This window comes from Scomber japonicus, chromosome 15 (assembly GCF_027409825.1).
Source record: "Scomber japonicus isolate fScoJap1 chromosome 15, fScoJap1.pri, whole genome shotgun sequence".
Lineage (NCBI taxonomy): Eukaryota > Metazoa > Chordata > Actinopteri > Scombriformes > Scombridae > Scomber > Scomber japonicus.
The window spans coordinates 16451678-16465301 of NC_070592.1; the positions used below are offsets into that span (position 1 = coordinate 16451678).

General features: G+C 38.2%; 1 protein-coding gene across 1 annotated transcript in view; it reads left to right on the forward strand.

The window, feature by feature from the left end:
- necab1 (N-terminal EF-hand calcium binding protein 1) overlaps positions 1-10717 on the forward strand; it is a 28474-nt gene extending 17757 nt beyond the window's left edge. The window contains exons 7-13 of the mRNA XM_053333838.1: positions 1734-1855; positions 3607-3683; positions 4704-4751; positions 6513-6625; positions 8226-8303; positions 9829-9920; positions 10632-10717. Coding sequence (XP_053189813.1) covers positions 1734-1855; positions 3607-3683; positions 4704-4751; positions 6513-6625; positions 8226-8303; positions 9829-9920; positions 10632-10660 — 559 coding nt within the window. The 3' untranslated portion in view covers positions 10661-10717. The remainder of the gene's footprint in view (positions 1-1733; positions 1856-3606; positions 3684-4703; positions 4752-6512; positions 6626-8225; positions 8304-9828; positions 9921-10631) is intronic.
- Positions 10718-13624: the final 2907 nt, after the last annotated feature.

Genomic DNA, 13624 nt, shown 5'->3' on the forward strand with positions numbered 1-13624 from the left:
CGGCATCAGTTCTTCCTCCTTCATCAACCACATGAGACACATTTGACTGCAGCTTTTGAATTAATTATACTGCTTTTCTCTCAGGTGTGGAACAGGAGCATTTCTTCTAATATAAAACCTCACTCTCTTTAACAAAAGCAGATCCTTTTTAAAATCATGATGATGTTTTTCCCATGACTCATCCCATGATGTGGGATTTCAGTATTCTTAATTATAAACTAGAGGAAGCACACGAGGAGATCTTTTTATATGTAGTGTAATTACTTCACTGTGCATGAGATACTATATAGTAACACCCATAAACCTGAAATTAATGATTAATTTATGGGATCAACAGAACATAATTGGAGAACTATTACGATATCTGTCAATAGTTAAAGTCATTTATCAAGAACATTTGTTTAAAATTCCCTAGTTCTATCTTCTCAATTGTGAGGATTTGCAGCTTTTCTTCATTTTATTTGATAGAAAAAAACTGAAACTGTTAGTCAAAAGCTATTTGATGATGTTAACTGAATCACACAGCAAATCCCACAGCAAACTCAAAACAACAATTTTTGCAAATATCCTGCACAGTTTTGAATTGACCTTTAAATTTTACTTTAACTCCTCCTATTTAGCATTTATAAGCAGTATACAAACAGTTAATAAATGGTTTATAACACTATAATGTAGTTACAAGCAGGGATAAGGACAATTTTTAGTGTTCATTAATAAACCATTCTGTTAACAATTAGCCCTCCTGCTATAAAGATATATTTTATAATAGACTAATACGTTGCCATTCATTATCTGTTTATACACAAGCATCCACTTATGCCACAGGAGGTGTTATAGTAAATACAATAATAAACATTTATACTATATGTGTATAATAACATTATTTGGTGTTATAAACCATTAATTAAATGTAAGTGTTCTGCTTATAAGAGCTAAACTGTTTAACACTGTTGGTTGCACATGTAAAGAACAAAGATTAGCTGGAACTGCACAAAAAATAACACTAGTGGGTAATATATTAAAAATTATGACAGGCTGGTAGACAGCCTTCACTGAAGAACGCTTCATGCTTCTAGTTTTATGTTTCTGTCATTTGCACAAATTCACACACGTGTGTGCACGCACATTCACCTGCACACACACAGACACCCTGAGGTCTTCTCAAAATACGTAACCAAACGACTTGACAGCAGTAAGATAAATCTTAGGTGATGTCACCCTGTGGGTGCGTGTACCTTGTCACTGGCATTAGCATCACTGTCAGACCGATACGACATACAAACATAACGAAAGCCCAGACGACTTTAGGCTACCTAAATTTATTCTCAGCTTTGACGTCTATTTTTGAAATTGTGTGCTTCATTAATTTGGGTTCCACCTTATAATGATAATATGTAATATATGATGATAAGTGATCCATCCTGTTATTCACACAGCAAAGGGCTCAAACAGATATGGTTTCATGTTATCCAGTTATTACATTACATAATTATGTTTTATGTTTACTTTTGTTAGTCAGCAGATTATTTATACCAAATTTAAGGGAAAATGTTTTATTATGGGACCCATCTGGTATTTAGTGAATGCAGTGCCCAGTGACTACTGGCTCATTTAATGTGAATGTTGCAGAGAATTTAAAAGTCATGCGGTGTGTCCCTCAGCATAACAGTCAAAATGGAAATTTATGAAAATGTTATGCTGTTTGAATAATAATCACCCTGTTTTGTCTCCAGACAGGGCCCTGTGAAGCCAGATGTTTTGACCATCCAGTGGTCCAGTCGTCGCTCCAATCGGAGGCTTCAGAGGAACAGCAGCCTCTCTCCCAACAACCCGCTCCTCAGTCTCGTCAATTCAGGTGTGACTATGCCTTGTGTTGTGATGAGTGTGTGTGTGAACTCAGAAGCACCATTTTCTGCTGTGTAGTATTATGTTTAATTACGTTTCAGTGAATCAGTGAATCCTGTTCTGCTCCACTCTTCAGTTATGTTCCTGCCAGCACCAAAAAAAGCTTCTCAGCCAGAGTCAGTTTGTCTCCACAGGCCAGAGAGCAGAGCACAGGAGGGGAAGGAGGGTTGTGTGGGTGTGAGAAAGAAACTGGAGTGAGAGAGAGCCTGAAGAGGAGAGTTGTGTCCATTTGTGTTGGTTTCAAAGCTCAGTGATCCTGTATTTTGCTGGATCTCAGGCAGAGGTTGAGGGTGAGTGGGGGGGGGGGCATGTTTGGAGGTGAAGCTGTGATAAGTGAATCTCTGAACAAGTTACTTCATGATAGACATTTCCATTAGAAAATGAGTTGGTCAGGTATGTGATGTACATGAGCCCCAACCTGTATTGAAATATTAAACATGAATGAGTAAAGAAATGAATGCACAGTCTTATACAGATACTCCTGTGCATGTCAAAGAGAAAAACTGAAAAAAATTACTACAATCACATAAAAGAACGTTTATCAGTTACTAAGAGATTGATCACAGGTGATGACAACACCTAGCAGCCTTACTAAGGATCCTTTGCTTTTTCTTTCTAAGCTTGTTTACAACTCCTTGAATCATAAACCTTAACATAACTATAATGACTAACTAATATAAAAATACTAATAAAACCAATTAAAAACAATTGATTTTTAAATTAAATAAAATGATAACTAAATGAAACACATTTTGACAAATAAAACAGATACGATGGAATACAACTTTTAAAAACATGAAACATAAAATGAATAATGGACATAAAATATTCTAATCAGCCAGGCTAAAGAGGTAGCTTTTAAGTTTGGTAAATGTTAAATGGACTGTGTTCAACCTCTCAAAGTGCTTTTACATGAAATGTCACATTCACACACACACACACACATTCATACACTGATGGCAGAGGCTGCCACGCAGGGTGCCAACATGCTCATCAGGGGGGAAACTAACATTCAAGCACACATTCACACATTCACACATCATTGGCACAGCTATCAGGAGCAATTTGAGGTTAACTATCTTGCCCAAGGACACCTCAACCTGCAGTGTGGAGGAGCCGGGATCAAACCACTGATCTTCCAATTCCACTCTACCTCCTGAGCCACAGCTGCCACTTCGGTAATGTTCAGTAATATTTGTCCCCCCCCAGCTGTAAGTTTAATGGGTCAATCACATAAGTCCTGCTGGGATCAATATTATTCTGCCTGTTTATAGATGATTTTTAAATGAGTTATCTTTAAAAGTGAAATGTCTTCCTAATTGATTAGCCAATTGTATCTTGTTAGCATGAGAGTTTTAGTGCACTTAAATGCCTTTGGTCAACATGCTGTGACACAACTGCAGCTTATAGGGAGCTTATAAACTTTGGTTACAGGCCTCAAAGCTTTTCTATTGATTAGTGCAGCTGTCCATTGCATGACATGAAAGGAAACCTTGAAATGTCTTCCAGGACGCTGCTACTATTTCAGAGTTTTCAGTCCAAACAATCAATGGAGCAAAAAGTGTTTAAAATACAGTCGATGTATGTAGCAGCTTTCATCCCCTCACCTTTGTTGTTTGCTCTTTTTCCTCTCCCTCTCTACCTCTCGCTCTCTTCCTCTCTCTCTCCCTCACTCTCTGTGTATCTTTGTGTCTCTGCTAGGTGTTTATGATGAAGACAGCCAGTGGATGATGCAGGTTAACAGACTGCAGAAGCTTATCGACCGCCTAGAACAAAAGGTGAATTCCTTTCTTTTAACCTTTCCATACTCTCCTCACCTTCCTGCTGTCTTCTTTATTATTTTATTTCTCTGCAGCTTCCACTATTTTTATCTCCATCAGTCTCCTTGCACCATCCCGACCATCTGGTCTTTACATCGCTCTCTCAAATTAACCACAAATCATGGCAAGTGGATCCAAAACACTATCAACAAATTAACTCAACATCCGCCCACGTAACTAACACATTCACAAATTCACAATATATGGGGACAAATCAGCCGCACACAAACTCTCACAGCTGCTGCATATCTAAACGTGTTGAAAGTAGCAGGAAATCTTCTGTTAATTGACTCATTATAATAGCCCAACATGTAGACTGAACCCACTTGATCTGGTAAAGGCAGAAAAGCCCCATTGGGCCAAATAAAGGTCAGCAGACATTGGCAAAGATAAAACTGATTTAAAAAAGATGCACTGAAAAATAACTCAACTCGATGATTTAAAACAGAACAGAAGTCAGACCACTGCAGAAACCCCCCGAGCTATGTTTAACAAAATATTCATTTGGTTTCCTTTGTTTTCATTGCTGATTTTATTACACATACACAAATATGGTACATCAGTTGTTGAGTCGAGCTCCTATTTGGGACTAAAAGAGGAATCTGAGAGGTTGCAAGGTGATTAACAGGAAAAGAAAGGAAAAAACGTGTTTAGTTTAGTGGATTTATTTCTAATATTTAGTTGTTTTCTTGTAAATTGCTGGCTAATTGTCCTTATTCAATACTCTGAAAAGTATTCAAGGAACAACAAGTCACAGTCCACTCTTTAGTTGAACTGGTCATAACTGGGAGACCAGTGATGAGGCGTCACGGGGAGTCACACGTTTAATGGGTCACAAGTCAAAAAGGTTGGGAGCTGCTGTCATGGATATATTGATGAAGAAGATGAGATGGGTTAAACTAACCTAGATGTCAACAACCCAATCATGAGAGCATTATATCCCTGTGTTTTAATGCTTTAACTTGTCCTGTTCTGCAGGAGATCCGTCTGGAGCCTGTTGAAGAGGAGGTCCTGGAGAGTAAATCGGTTCGTTCTCTGACTTTCTTCTACTTTTCTGCCGTTTTGCAGCGGTCAACACTTGTGTGAATCTATTCTCACATGGTGGAGTAACCCTGAAAGGGATAATAAGTGCTCAGATGTTGTCATGACAACATCAGGGCTGAACTTGTCAGCGCTTTTCCCCCATCTCTTCCTTTGCTCTCTCTGTCTTTATCCTTAATCTGTCTGTTTTAGACTCAATATACAGTTACAAGCTGTTTTTAAGATGAGGCATTAAGTGGGCTGACTAAGAGGGAGAGTGTGAGCAGAAAGATGGAGAGAGATGTATTCCTGGATTGAAAAGCTTTTAACAAATCCAGCACTTTATTGCCAATAAATGTATTTAATATTAAATAGGCCTACATATATTTACAACATGATTACCACAATAACAGCACATACTGTATATCCATGTACTATGTGTGTACACCTATTCACAAATGAAATGTCCTCCAGATGTGTATTTACGAAGTGAGCAGATGTTTAACCTTCACATTTAGCGTCCATATGACAGAGCAGAGAGAGACTATGATCATCTCCCAAGCTTCATATCACTTATTTCATGGCTGAGAAACTCTGTATAGCTGACGACAGATTCAATGATCATCACAACAGAACAACACAAACACAGGGTTTCTTATGTTTAAAAAAAAAATGCTTTTTTTCAATTCCAAGTGGCTTAAACCTCAGTTAATGCAGGTTTAAAGAGAATATATCAAATAGAAAAGCAACAATTCACCCTCACACAATTCACATTTGATTAAATCATATGTAGTCACGTGTGGAAGCAGGAATATTATGTGTTTTTTATGATTTGTGTCACAGTGTGAGCACCAGTTGTTTCACAAAGCAATTCAGTAGTTATGTAATATGGGCAAAACCATGCATATGAATATTGCATATAAAACTGTCATGTCTCATCACTGGTTTGATACAGACGTTTCATCTCGTGTGAGAATTAATCAATATGTAATTGGTTTATTGCTGTGTGTCACTGGTAATGAGAGCGTTGCTCGGAGAGAAACCCGTAATGACCCACAACACTAGTCTGATGTGTGATGGTGTCACTGTGTGCGTCTGTGTGTGTGTGCGTCTGTGTGTGTGTGTGTTTGTCTTTCTCTCAAATTAGCCACTGAGAGAGTCCTGAGGCATTTATCAGTCACACACACAACAACAACATAAACTAGTGGCCAGCAGGCTCACTGTTCACTTCCTGTTCCCATCATCAGCCCCTCTGATGCCTCTGTCAACAATTCCTCATCAGCCACAGGAAATAATTAAGAGGCTCTCTATTGTCAGCATTATATCAGGGTTTGCTTCCTCCTTCTTGCTCCCTGCTGTTCACACCTCTGCAGAAAGATATAGACCCTTTAACATTTCCTCTTCTGCAGGATCAATGTGTCATGAACTTCAGAGTAAAATTTTGATCAGACTGGGTCATTGGTTTGATTCATATTTTCACAAAATGTTGCCAGGAAATTGGATTATAAGTAATGAAAATATATATTAAAAGATCAAAATGTTCATTTTGCAATTCTCTGAATCATGTTTTGCTAACAAGCTGAATGCCCCCCCAACCCCCTCCCCAGCTCCATCAGACACTCTGAACTTCTGACTTGACGTACCTTTATGTGTTCTCGTGTGTGTGTGTGTGTGTGTGTGTGTGTGTGTGTGTGTGTGTGTGTGTGTGTGTGTGTGTGTGTGTGTGTGTGTGTGTGTGTGTGTGTGTGTGTGTGTGTCTGTTCACAGCACATCCTGATAGTCCAGAGGCAGCTCTCGGTGCTGGAGGAGGAGCTGGAGGAGTTTCGTTTGGCACTCAGACAGTACATGGAGTGTGCCTGCGCCCAGACTGGATGTCTACAGTCAGTCCTGATTCTCTCTGTTCATTTTTTGTTTTTGTTTTTTTCCTTTTACATTTTTGCAAAGGGCTTTATAAAGAATGGCATTAGAACAAAATCCAAATCCAAAAAGAAAAGAAAAGTAAAAAACTGTCCCTGTAAATCAAGACCAGTAACATATAAATGTGTACCACTTATTTGCAGTTTATAAATGATTGTTAGTAAGCTACAAGATGTTTCATTATGAGTCATGTCCTGTGCAAAATGAAACAGCTGAAAACTTACATCTGCTTTACTGAGTGAACAACTTCAAATGCTGCATATGTTACCTACATTTTATGAAGCATGGAAGTAGGGTGAGTCTTATTGTCAAGAAATCCCATTAAAACCTCGAACTAAAACTCAGCTGAAAATGAATTGATCCTACTGTACTAAGAGGTATCGTGCCTGATGGAGCTCATATTCCCTTTTAAACTATTAAAAACACTTCAAATAAGCCACACCATTGCTGAGAGCACCAAATGTGAATTAATTTGCAGCTGAAAATACTCTCAACAAATGAATTATTATACTCCTTTTTCAATTATAACTAATGAAAGCTAAAACAGCCCAGTTGTTTCAGGACAACATTTTAACAAGTGACCATTACTAAATTAGTTGGATTTACATCTACAACACAAATATGTTCATATGTTTTCAGACATTATTGTTGAGAAGGAAATCCAACTCATTTAGTAATGGTCACTTGTAAAATTCAGATTCATTCTATTCTTTAGTCCTATTTATTTTCTTATATTTGGATCATAGAAATAATTTACTCTAACTAACATGTCTTTAGAGGATTTGAATTACATTTCAATCACAGAAATAACACGTCATCTATTTTTACTTTGATGTATAGTGGCATTTATGCTTGTGGCTCAAATCTGTGTCTATTAAAACAATCTACTCGATGGCTCAGAGTAGTATAAAGCAGTGTTTTTCTTTTTTAACGTGCATTACATTAAAGTGCAGTGCCTTTAAACGGTTCATTTATCATAATCTTATTGAGAAGTCTTATTATGGGCAAAATTAAATTAATCAGGACTCATTTTAAATTGAACTTCAGTGACACGGCTGTTAGAGTTTTTGCTCTCCTGTCAGAACTGAAGTCATGCTCTGGCTTTTGTGTTGCATGCTACCACGATAGGTTGTGTCAGCAGATGAAAGAAGGTTGGCATTGTTTTTGTCCAGCCACAGATTTCAAACCTCAGCTGTGTCGCCCTTGTTGCTCTGTGGCTGAATTCAGCAGAACAAACAAAATCACCCTCACTACCTCTTTGGTTTCAGACACAATACAGCAGCCTGAAGGACAGTGTGACATTTACATGTTGTGTCGTGACCATTTCTGTCACTCCTGATTACTCAGTTTCAATTTAAAATGAGACTAAAAGCTTTGACAAAACACTTGATATTCCTAATTTCATAGTGAAGCTGCAGAAAGTATTTAGTTGGCAGAGTCACATTGTTTGCACTCAGGCAGATTGTGACAGATATTTCAGACTGTTGGGATGTGGGACACATGATGTAGCACGCTAATTAGTGATTGCATGACTTATGCTCTCTCTTCTTTTGCATTTGGCAGCATTGCAGTTCAGCGGCTGGCGAATGAATCACGCTTCATTCTCTATGAATTCTGGGAGCACAACAACGTGTGGAAGAAGTAAGTGTTCATCTGCACCATACGCACCATGACTAATGCACCGTGGCCTGTTCACATCAATCCCAAATTATTTCCTTGCTCAGCTTGAACTCACTGAGACAAGGTCTCTTTCAAACTGAGGGTATCAACATCGTACTCTATGAACTAATAAAAACTAATGAAGAAAACAGGAGTGTTGCTACAACTGTAACTTCAGGTCACTTTTATTCATTACCATTTAAATTGATATCTCAACAAGTGACTTAATATTTTGAGCCATGGTTGTGTCACTCCACGTGTAGCTTGTTATTTTGCAAGACATTCAAAATGAAATGTTAAAAAGTTATAGATATGCACTTACTTTATAGATTAGGTGACTAAAATGTCAATATTTCATTTAACATTTATGCATTCTTAATAGAGATAAAAATCTACCTGAAATCTTCTTAAAGGATGAGTAATTAAAATAACTCCATCAAGTGCTGACTGTATCAAATTGAATTGCAATATATGAATTTTGCATTTTTAAATCACGATTTTGTATTTTAACATGTGTATGAAATGTGTGTTTTATGTCTGCTTTTATGAGGACAAACCAGCGGGTCTAAAGTTGTCCTTTGAAGATATGCATAAAAGCTGATGTTTAATTATGTTATCAGTTATCGTCACAACAGCACAGGTAGCACTGCTAAAATGACTTGCTTATTAATTTCCCATTAAACTCTACAGCTGCCACCAACAGGCTAACATACACTGAATACTTTCAGTTGACAATAACAAGAAAAGGATGATGATCTGAACCTGAGCTCAGTGTTGATTTCAGTTCATTTAGATTTCTTTAACAGAAACTAAACCACAATACTTCAGGGCCGATGGATATCATTCATTGACTCAACTACATTTTTTCCCCTTATCAGTACCACAATACTTTCTTTCTGTGCCCTCTGACCGGTTCATATAACATACAGAGTGATACTCAAACATGACACAGAAAAGCCAGCTTATAAAAATTAGACTTTACATGAGTTTTAAAGAGGATACCAAGGATGCTTGTCTTCCCAAGAGAAAGCTATTCCAGAGTTGTGGGGCTCTTACAGCAAAGGTCCATCCACCCTCTATCTCCAGACTTTAGAGATATTAGGTAAGAGCCGCCGTTTTGACAGCTGGCAACCAAACCATAAATGACAACCTGAGAATGTGATATTATGACGTAAAACCAGCAGAGTATGCCCAGAGATGACAAATGTAGCCTAACACGACCCATCTAACAGCTCCGTATTAGCATCACACCTTAGACACCATTACATAACCTCTGTTTTGTTGTGTTAAGGGCATCACAGCAACCTCTTGGTTCTTAATTAAGCTCTCCTGCACATCTCACATTATAACACACTCCGTCTCCCTTTACTGTTTACAAAATGGCACATTAGACACATTAAACTTTTAGGTTTGCACACTAAAGGATGTCACACACACACACAGATTTTTAATTTTATTTTTATTTATTGATGAGCAGTGAGTGAATCTTCTCATTTCTTCTTCACAGTCACCTGCAGACCAACTACAGCAAGACCTTCCAGAGGGGGAATGTGGACTTCCTGGAAACTCCTGAGTCCATAACCACCATGCTGGTTCCTGGTAGGATCTTTAAATTCCGGTCTGACCCTCCTGTCACATTACACAGAGAAACATATGACATCTAATAATCTCTTTGTCCTGATGGATCATACCCTCCTAAAGAGTAAACCCTTTAGCTTCACACGCTCTTGGATGGGCCTGTCATCAATCACAAAGACAGACAAATGATCCTGAAACTCACAATTCTTCATTTTAAATTCTAATCAAGTTTTCAAAGATATCAAAATGTCACATGGGGAGATCTTTGATTTGAGTATTTCACCCTGACGGTGTGATACAGCTTCAATAAAAAGCTGGAATACACATAGCTTTACAGATATAGCTTTTAAGCAACTTACCGAGATATTTAATAGTCTGTTATTCTTCCCAAAATCATATCAAAAACAACTTTCACTGCTTTTCATTCATAGTTTGTCTGCTAGTTGTAATAACAGATTTGATGTGCTTTAATCAATCATCTTTGTGTTGTATTTCCTGCATTATTACAATGAACTGATCTCAATTCTATCCAACAAGCATAATTACCCATTTCACACAACCACCCCCAAAGACTTGGAGAAGAGGTCAAATACATTTGTCACAGCTTACAAAAACACAACACACAACAAATATGCACACCACGTGCAGAGGAGTACGTGCTCAGTGTCTAACTGATTGGGGTCATTTTTTGGGGTCAGTGAATATTTTTTCTTCTGTGCCTCTCCTCCGCAGCCTCCTGGTGGGTCCTCAACAACAACTGATCGTCACTGACACAGGCACTGAGAGGAAACAGTCACCTGTCAACATGTCAGGAAGTCAACAGCAGCACACGCACACTCACACATACACACATACACTCACTCACACACACACACACACACACACACTGACTCAACACAACTGAAGTCACGGTGATTAGTATCAATTTTATGACCTCCATATTCCTTCATAGTGAGGTGGTAGCCAAAATAGTCCACGTGTGTGTGTGTGTGTGTGTGTGTGTGTGTGTGTGTGTGTGTTTATTTACACTCCTAGAAGAAGCTCTGACGTCCTTAAAGCAATGACCTCATCAGACGTTCTGATGACCTGACATCATCACTGTGTTTGACGTGACATCATCTGCAGCCCACGGTGGTTCATAAGAGCTGAACCATGCAGTGTGGACGTGCAGCATTCTGTGTGTGTGTGTGTGTGTGTGTGTGTGTGTGTGTGTGTGAGAGAGAGAGAGAGAGAGAGAGAGAGAGAGAGAGAGAGAGAGAGAACCATGTAATTGTATCAATCGTAGCAGCTCTGAGAGCTCATTAAACCATTATTGTGTCGTTTCTGTATTTGATGTGTCAAATTGAGATAAAAATCTGTTGGTCATAAATAAAGACGATATATTGTTGTGTATGTCCTCTTCACTCCACTCACTGTTCCTATTTTGTCTATTATTATAGAAATAACAAACAAAACACCTAACACCTTTATATCAACCATAGCTGACAAATGGTTGCATGATGGTCTGCTCCTCTCTGTCTGTTCATCTCCTGATGTGACACACATTTAAAGCTCTAATCAAAGCTGACTTTCAGTGAGTATTTGTGACTTCCAGAAACACATTTTCCAAATATTTGCAGATGCCTCCACCTAGTGAACAGAGAGCAGGACTGCAACTGTAAGAGAGACTGGCCACCTCTGTACAGGATTTAAGTATTAATGATGAATCACTTAATATCACGTAATAGAACATATTATATTTTATTTACCTTCATGTTCAGTCACTTAAACTGTAGCTATCTGTGTGCAGTTGTGTGTTGTTTAAAACAACTTTTCCTGGTATACAAGACACAAACTAAAGCACATTTACATAAAATATTCAGGGTACTAACTACAGAGGGGCAGGGGGCTCAGCTCCTCTAAATAAGACATGAGCTCCCCATAAAACATGATTTTTGAAATGTTTGTGGTCTTTAAAATATTGAAACTATGCTATTTTTGCCATGCATTACCACTTTTCTGTATCTTGATCATTGTGGATCATGTGTAAAATTGGGCAATCATTGATATATAATTCCTGCCTTGAGGGTGATCCATCTCTAATTAACTTTAAGATACTGGCATGCATACTATTTTTGCCATCACTACTGATGCGTGGAGGCACAATTGCATAAACTTCATTCACTTTAACTCAAAAATGAGAAAAAACAACACCACCACCCACCTGTGTGGATTATCCAGAATGGATAGGACAGTTAATGGGGAAACATTCTGCATTTGTTTTAAATACAATTTTTCAGTTCTGTAAACACCAACAATGAAATCACATTCAGCTCCAAGAAATGAAGCTAATAATAGCTAAAAACCTAAACAATTAAAACTGTCAGACTGCACCACTAAAGATAAGAGGGAAACTATCCAGGATGACAAATAAACACAACATGGACAGTTTTTACATTTTATTGATAAATTATCATTTTTAAAAAGACCCACAAGCCATATTTTCCTTCCACCTCACACTACAGTTCTCCAAGTACTGAATTTGAGCTATGTACAAAGAGTATCTTTAATATTATTTTCATCATCATCATCATCATCATCATCATCATCATCATCACATTCAAAACAAGGTTAGAAGTTTGAGCTGTGCCCACTGGTCAAAGTCAAGAGACAGGATGCTGAGTTAGCGTACAGCGGTGCTAGCTAGCACAGAGTTCAGAGAGCAGCGATACAAGCGGAGGGAGGAGGGTTTACATTCTAAATCACAGGCAGGAGGAGCTAAGACAGGGATATTATACGCTTTAGCTACCTCTCCGACACAGTTAAAAAAACACCACCTCAGTGACAGAACAAAAACAAGTCAACATGCAAATGCTTGTCACCATGTTTTGGGATCATTTTCCACCAGAAGGCAACAAAAATGCAGTGAACACAAGGAGATACTGTTGGGACTTCAGGTCAAAAGAACTCAAATGAGAGGATTATTGCTGTAGTGAGTTAACAGCTGCAATGGCACAAAAATAAATGAACACCGTAATAAAAACAAACTCCTGTTGATCAGATGCTCTTCTTGACTAATACTGGGCAGCACAGTTGGCAGGCATGGGCAGGATTTAAGTATAATTTCTTTTAAAAGTTGATCATTTCCAGAGTTAAAATCATATCGTAATACTATGTCAGTGTATACAGGCAAGGTAAATGGCTACGGTACAGTATGGATATGCAGCTTTAAGTTCAACTAGCAGCAAAACAACACATACAATTGCATATAATCGTAGTGCAATGGGCAAAATGGTTGTCTCATTTTGGTCTGGTTTGTAACAACAAGAAAGAAGTGAGTACCGTCATGTCTGCCAGGCTTCTGAAAAAAAAAAAAAAAAAAAAAGGCCCAGAAAGACCAAATCCAACCAGTTTGCTAATCTTTAATCAGAGTTGTCAAGTTGATTTTGTCATTTATTAAGAAAAATCACTTTTTGAATTAGTAAACTAATTCATACAAGTTCCTGATTTATGCATCTTTGTCGAATCTCTGCAAAGCCTGGGCAGGATTTGAGTCCTTGTGGATAAGTAAGAGGGAGTGATCGACACATATTAGCGAATTCAGCGAGTCACAAACGCACGCGCACGCACACGCACGCACACACGCACACACGCACACACACACACACACACACACACACACACACACACACACACACACACACACACGTTCCACTCCTCTGAACATGAACGGTTTGAAAATCTGA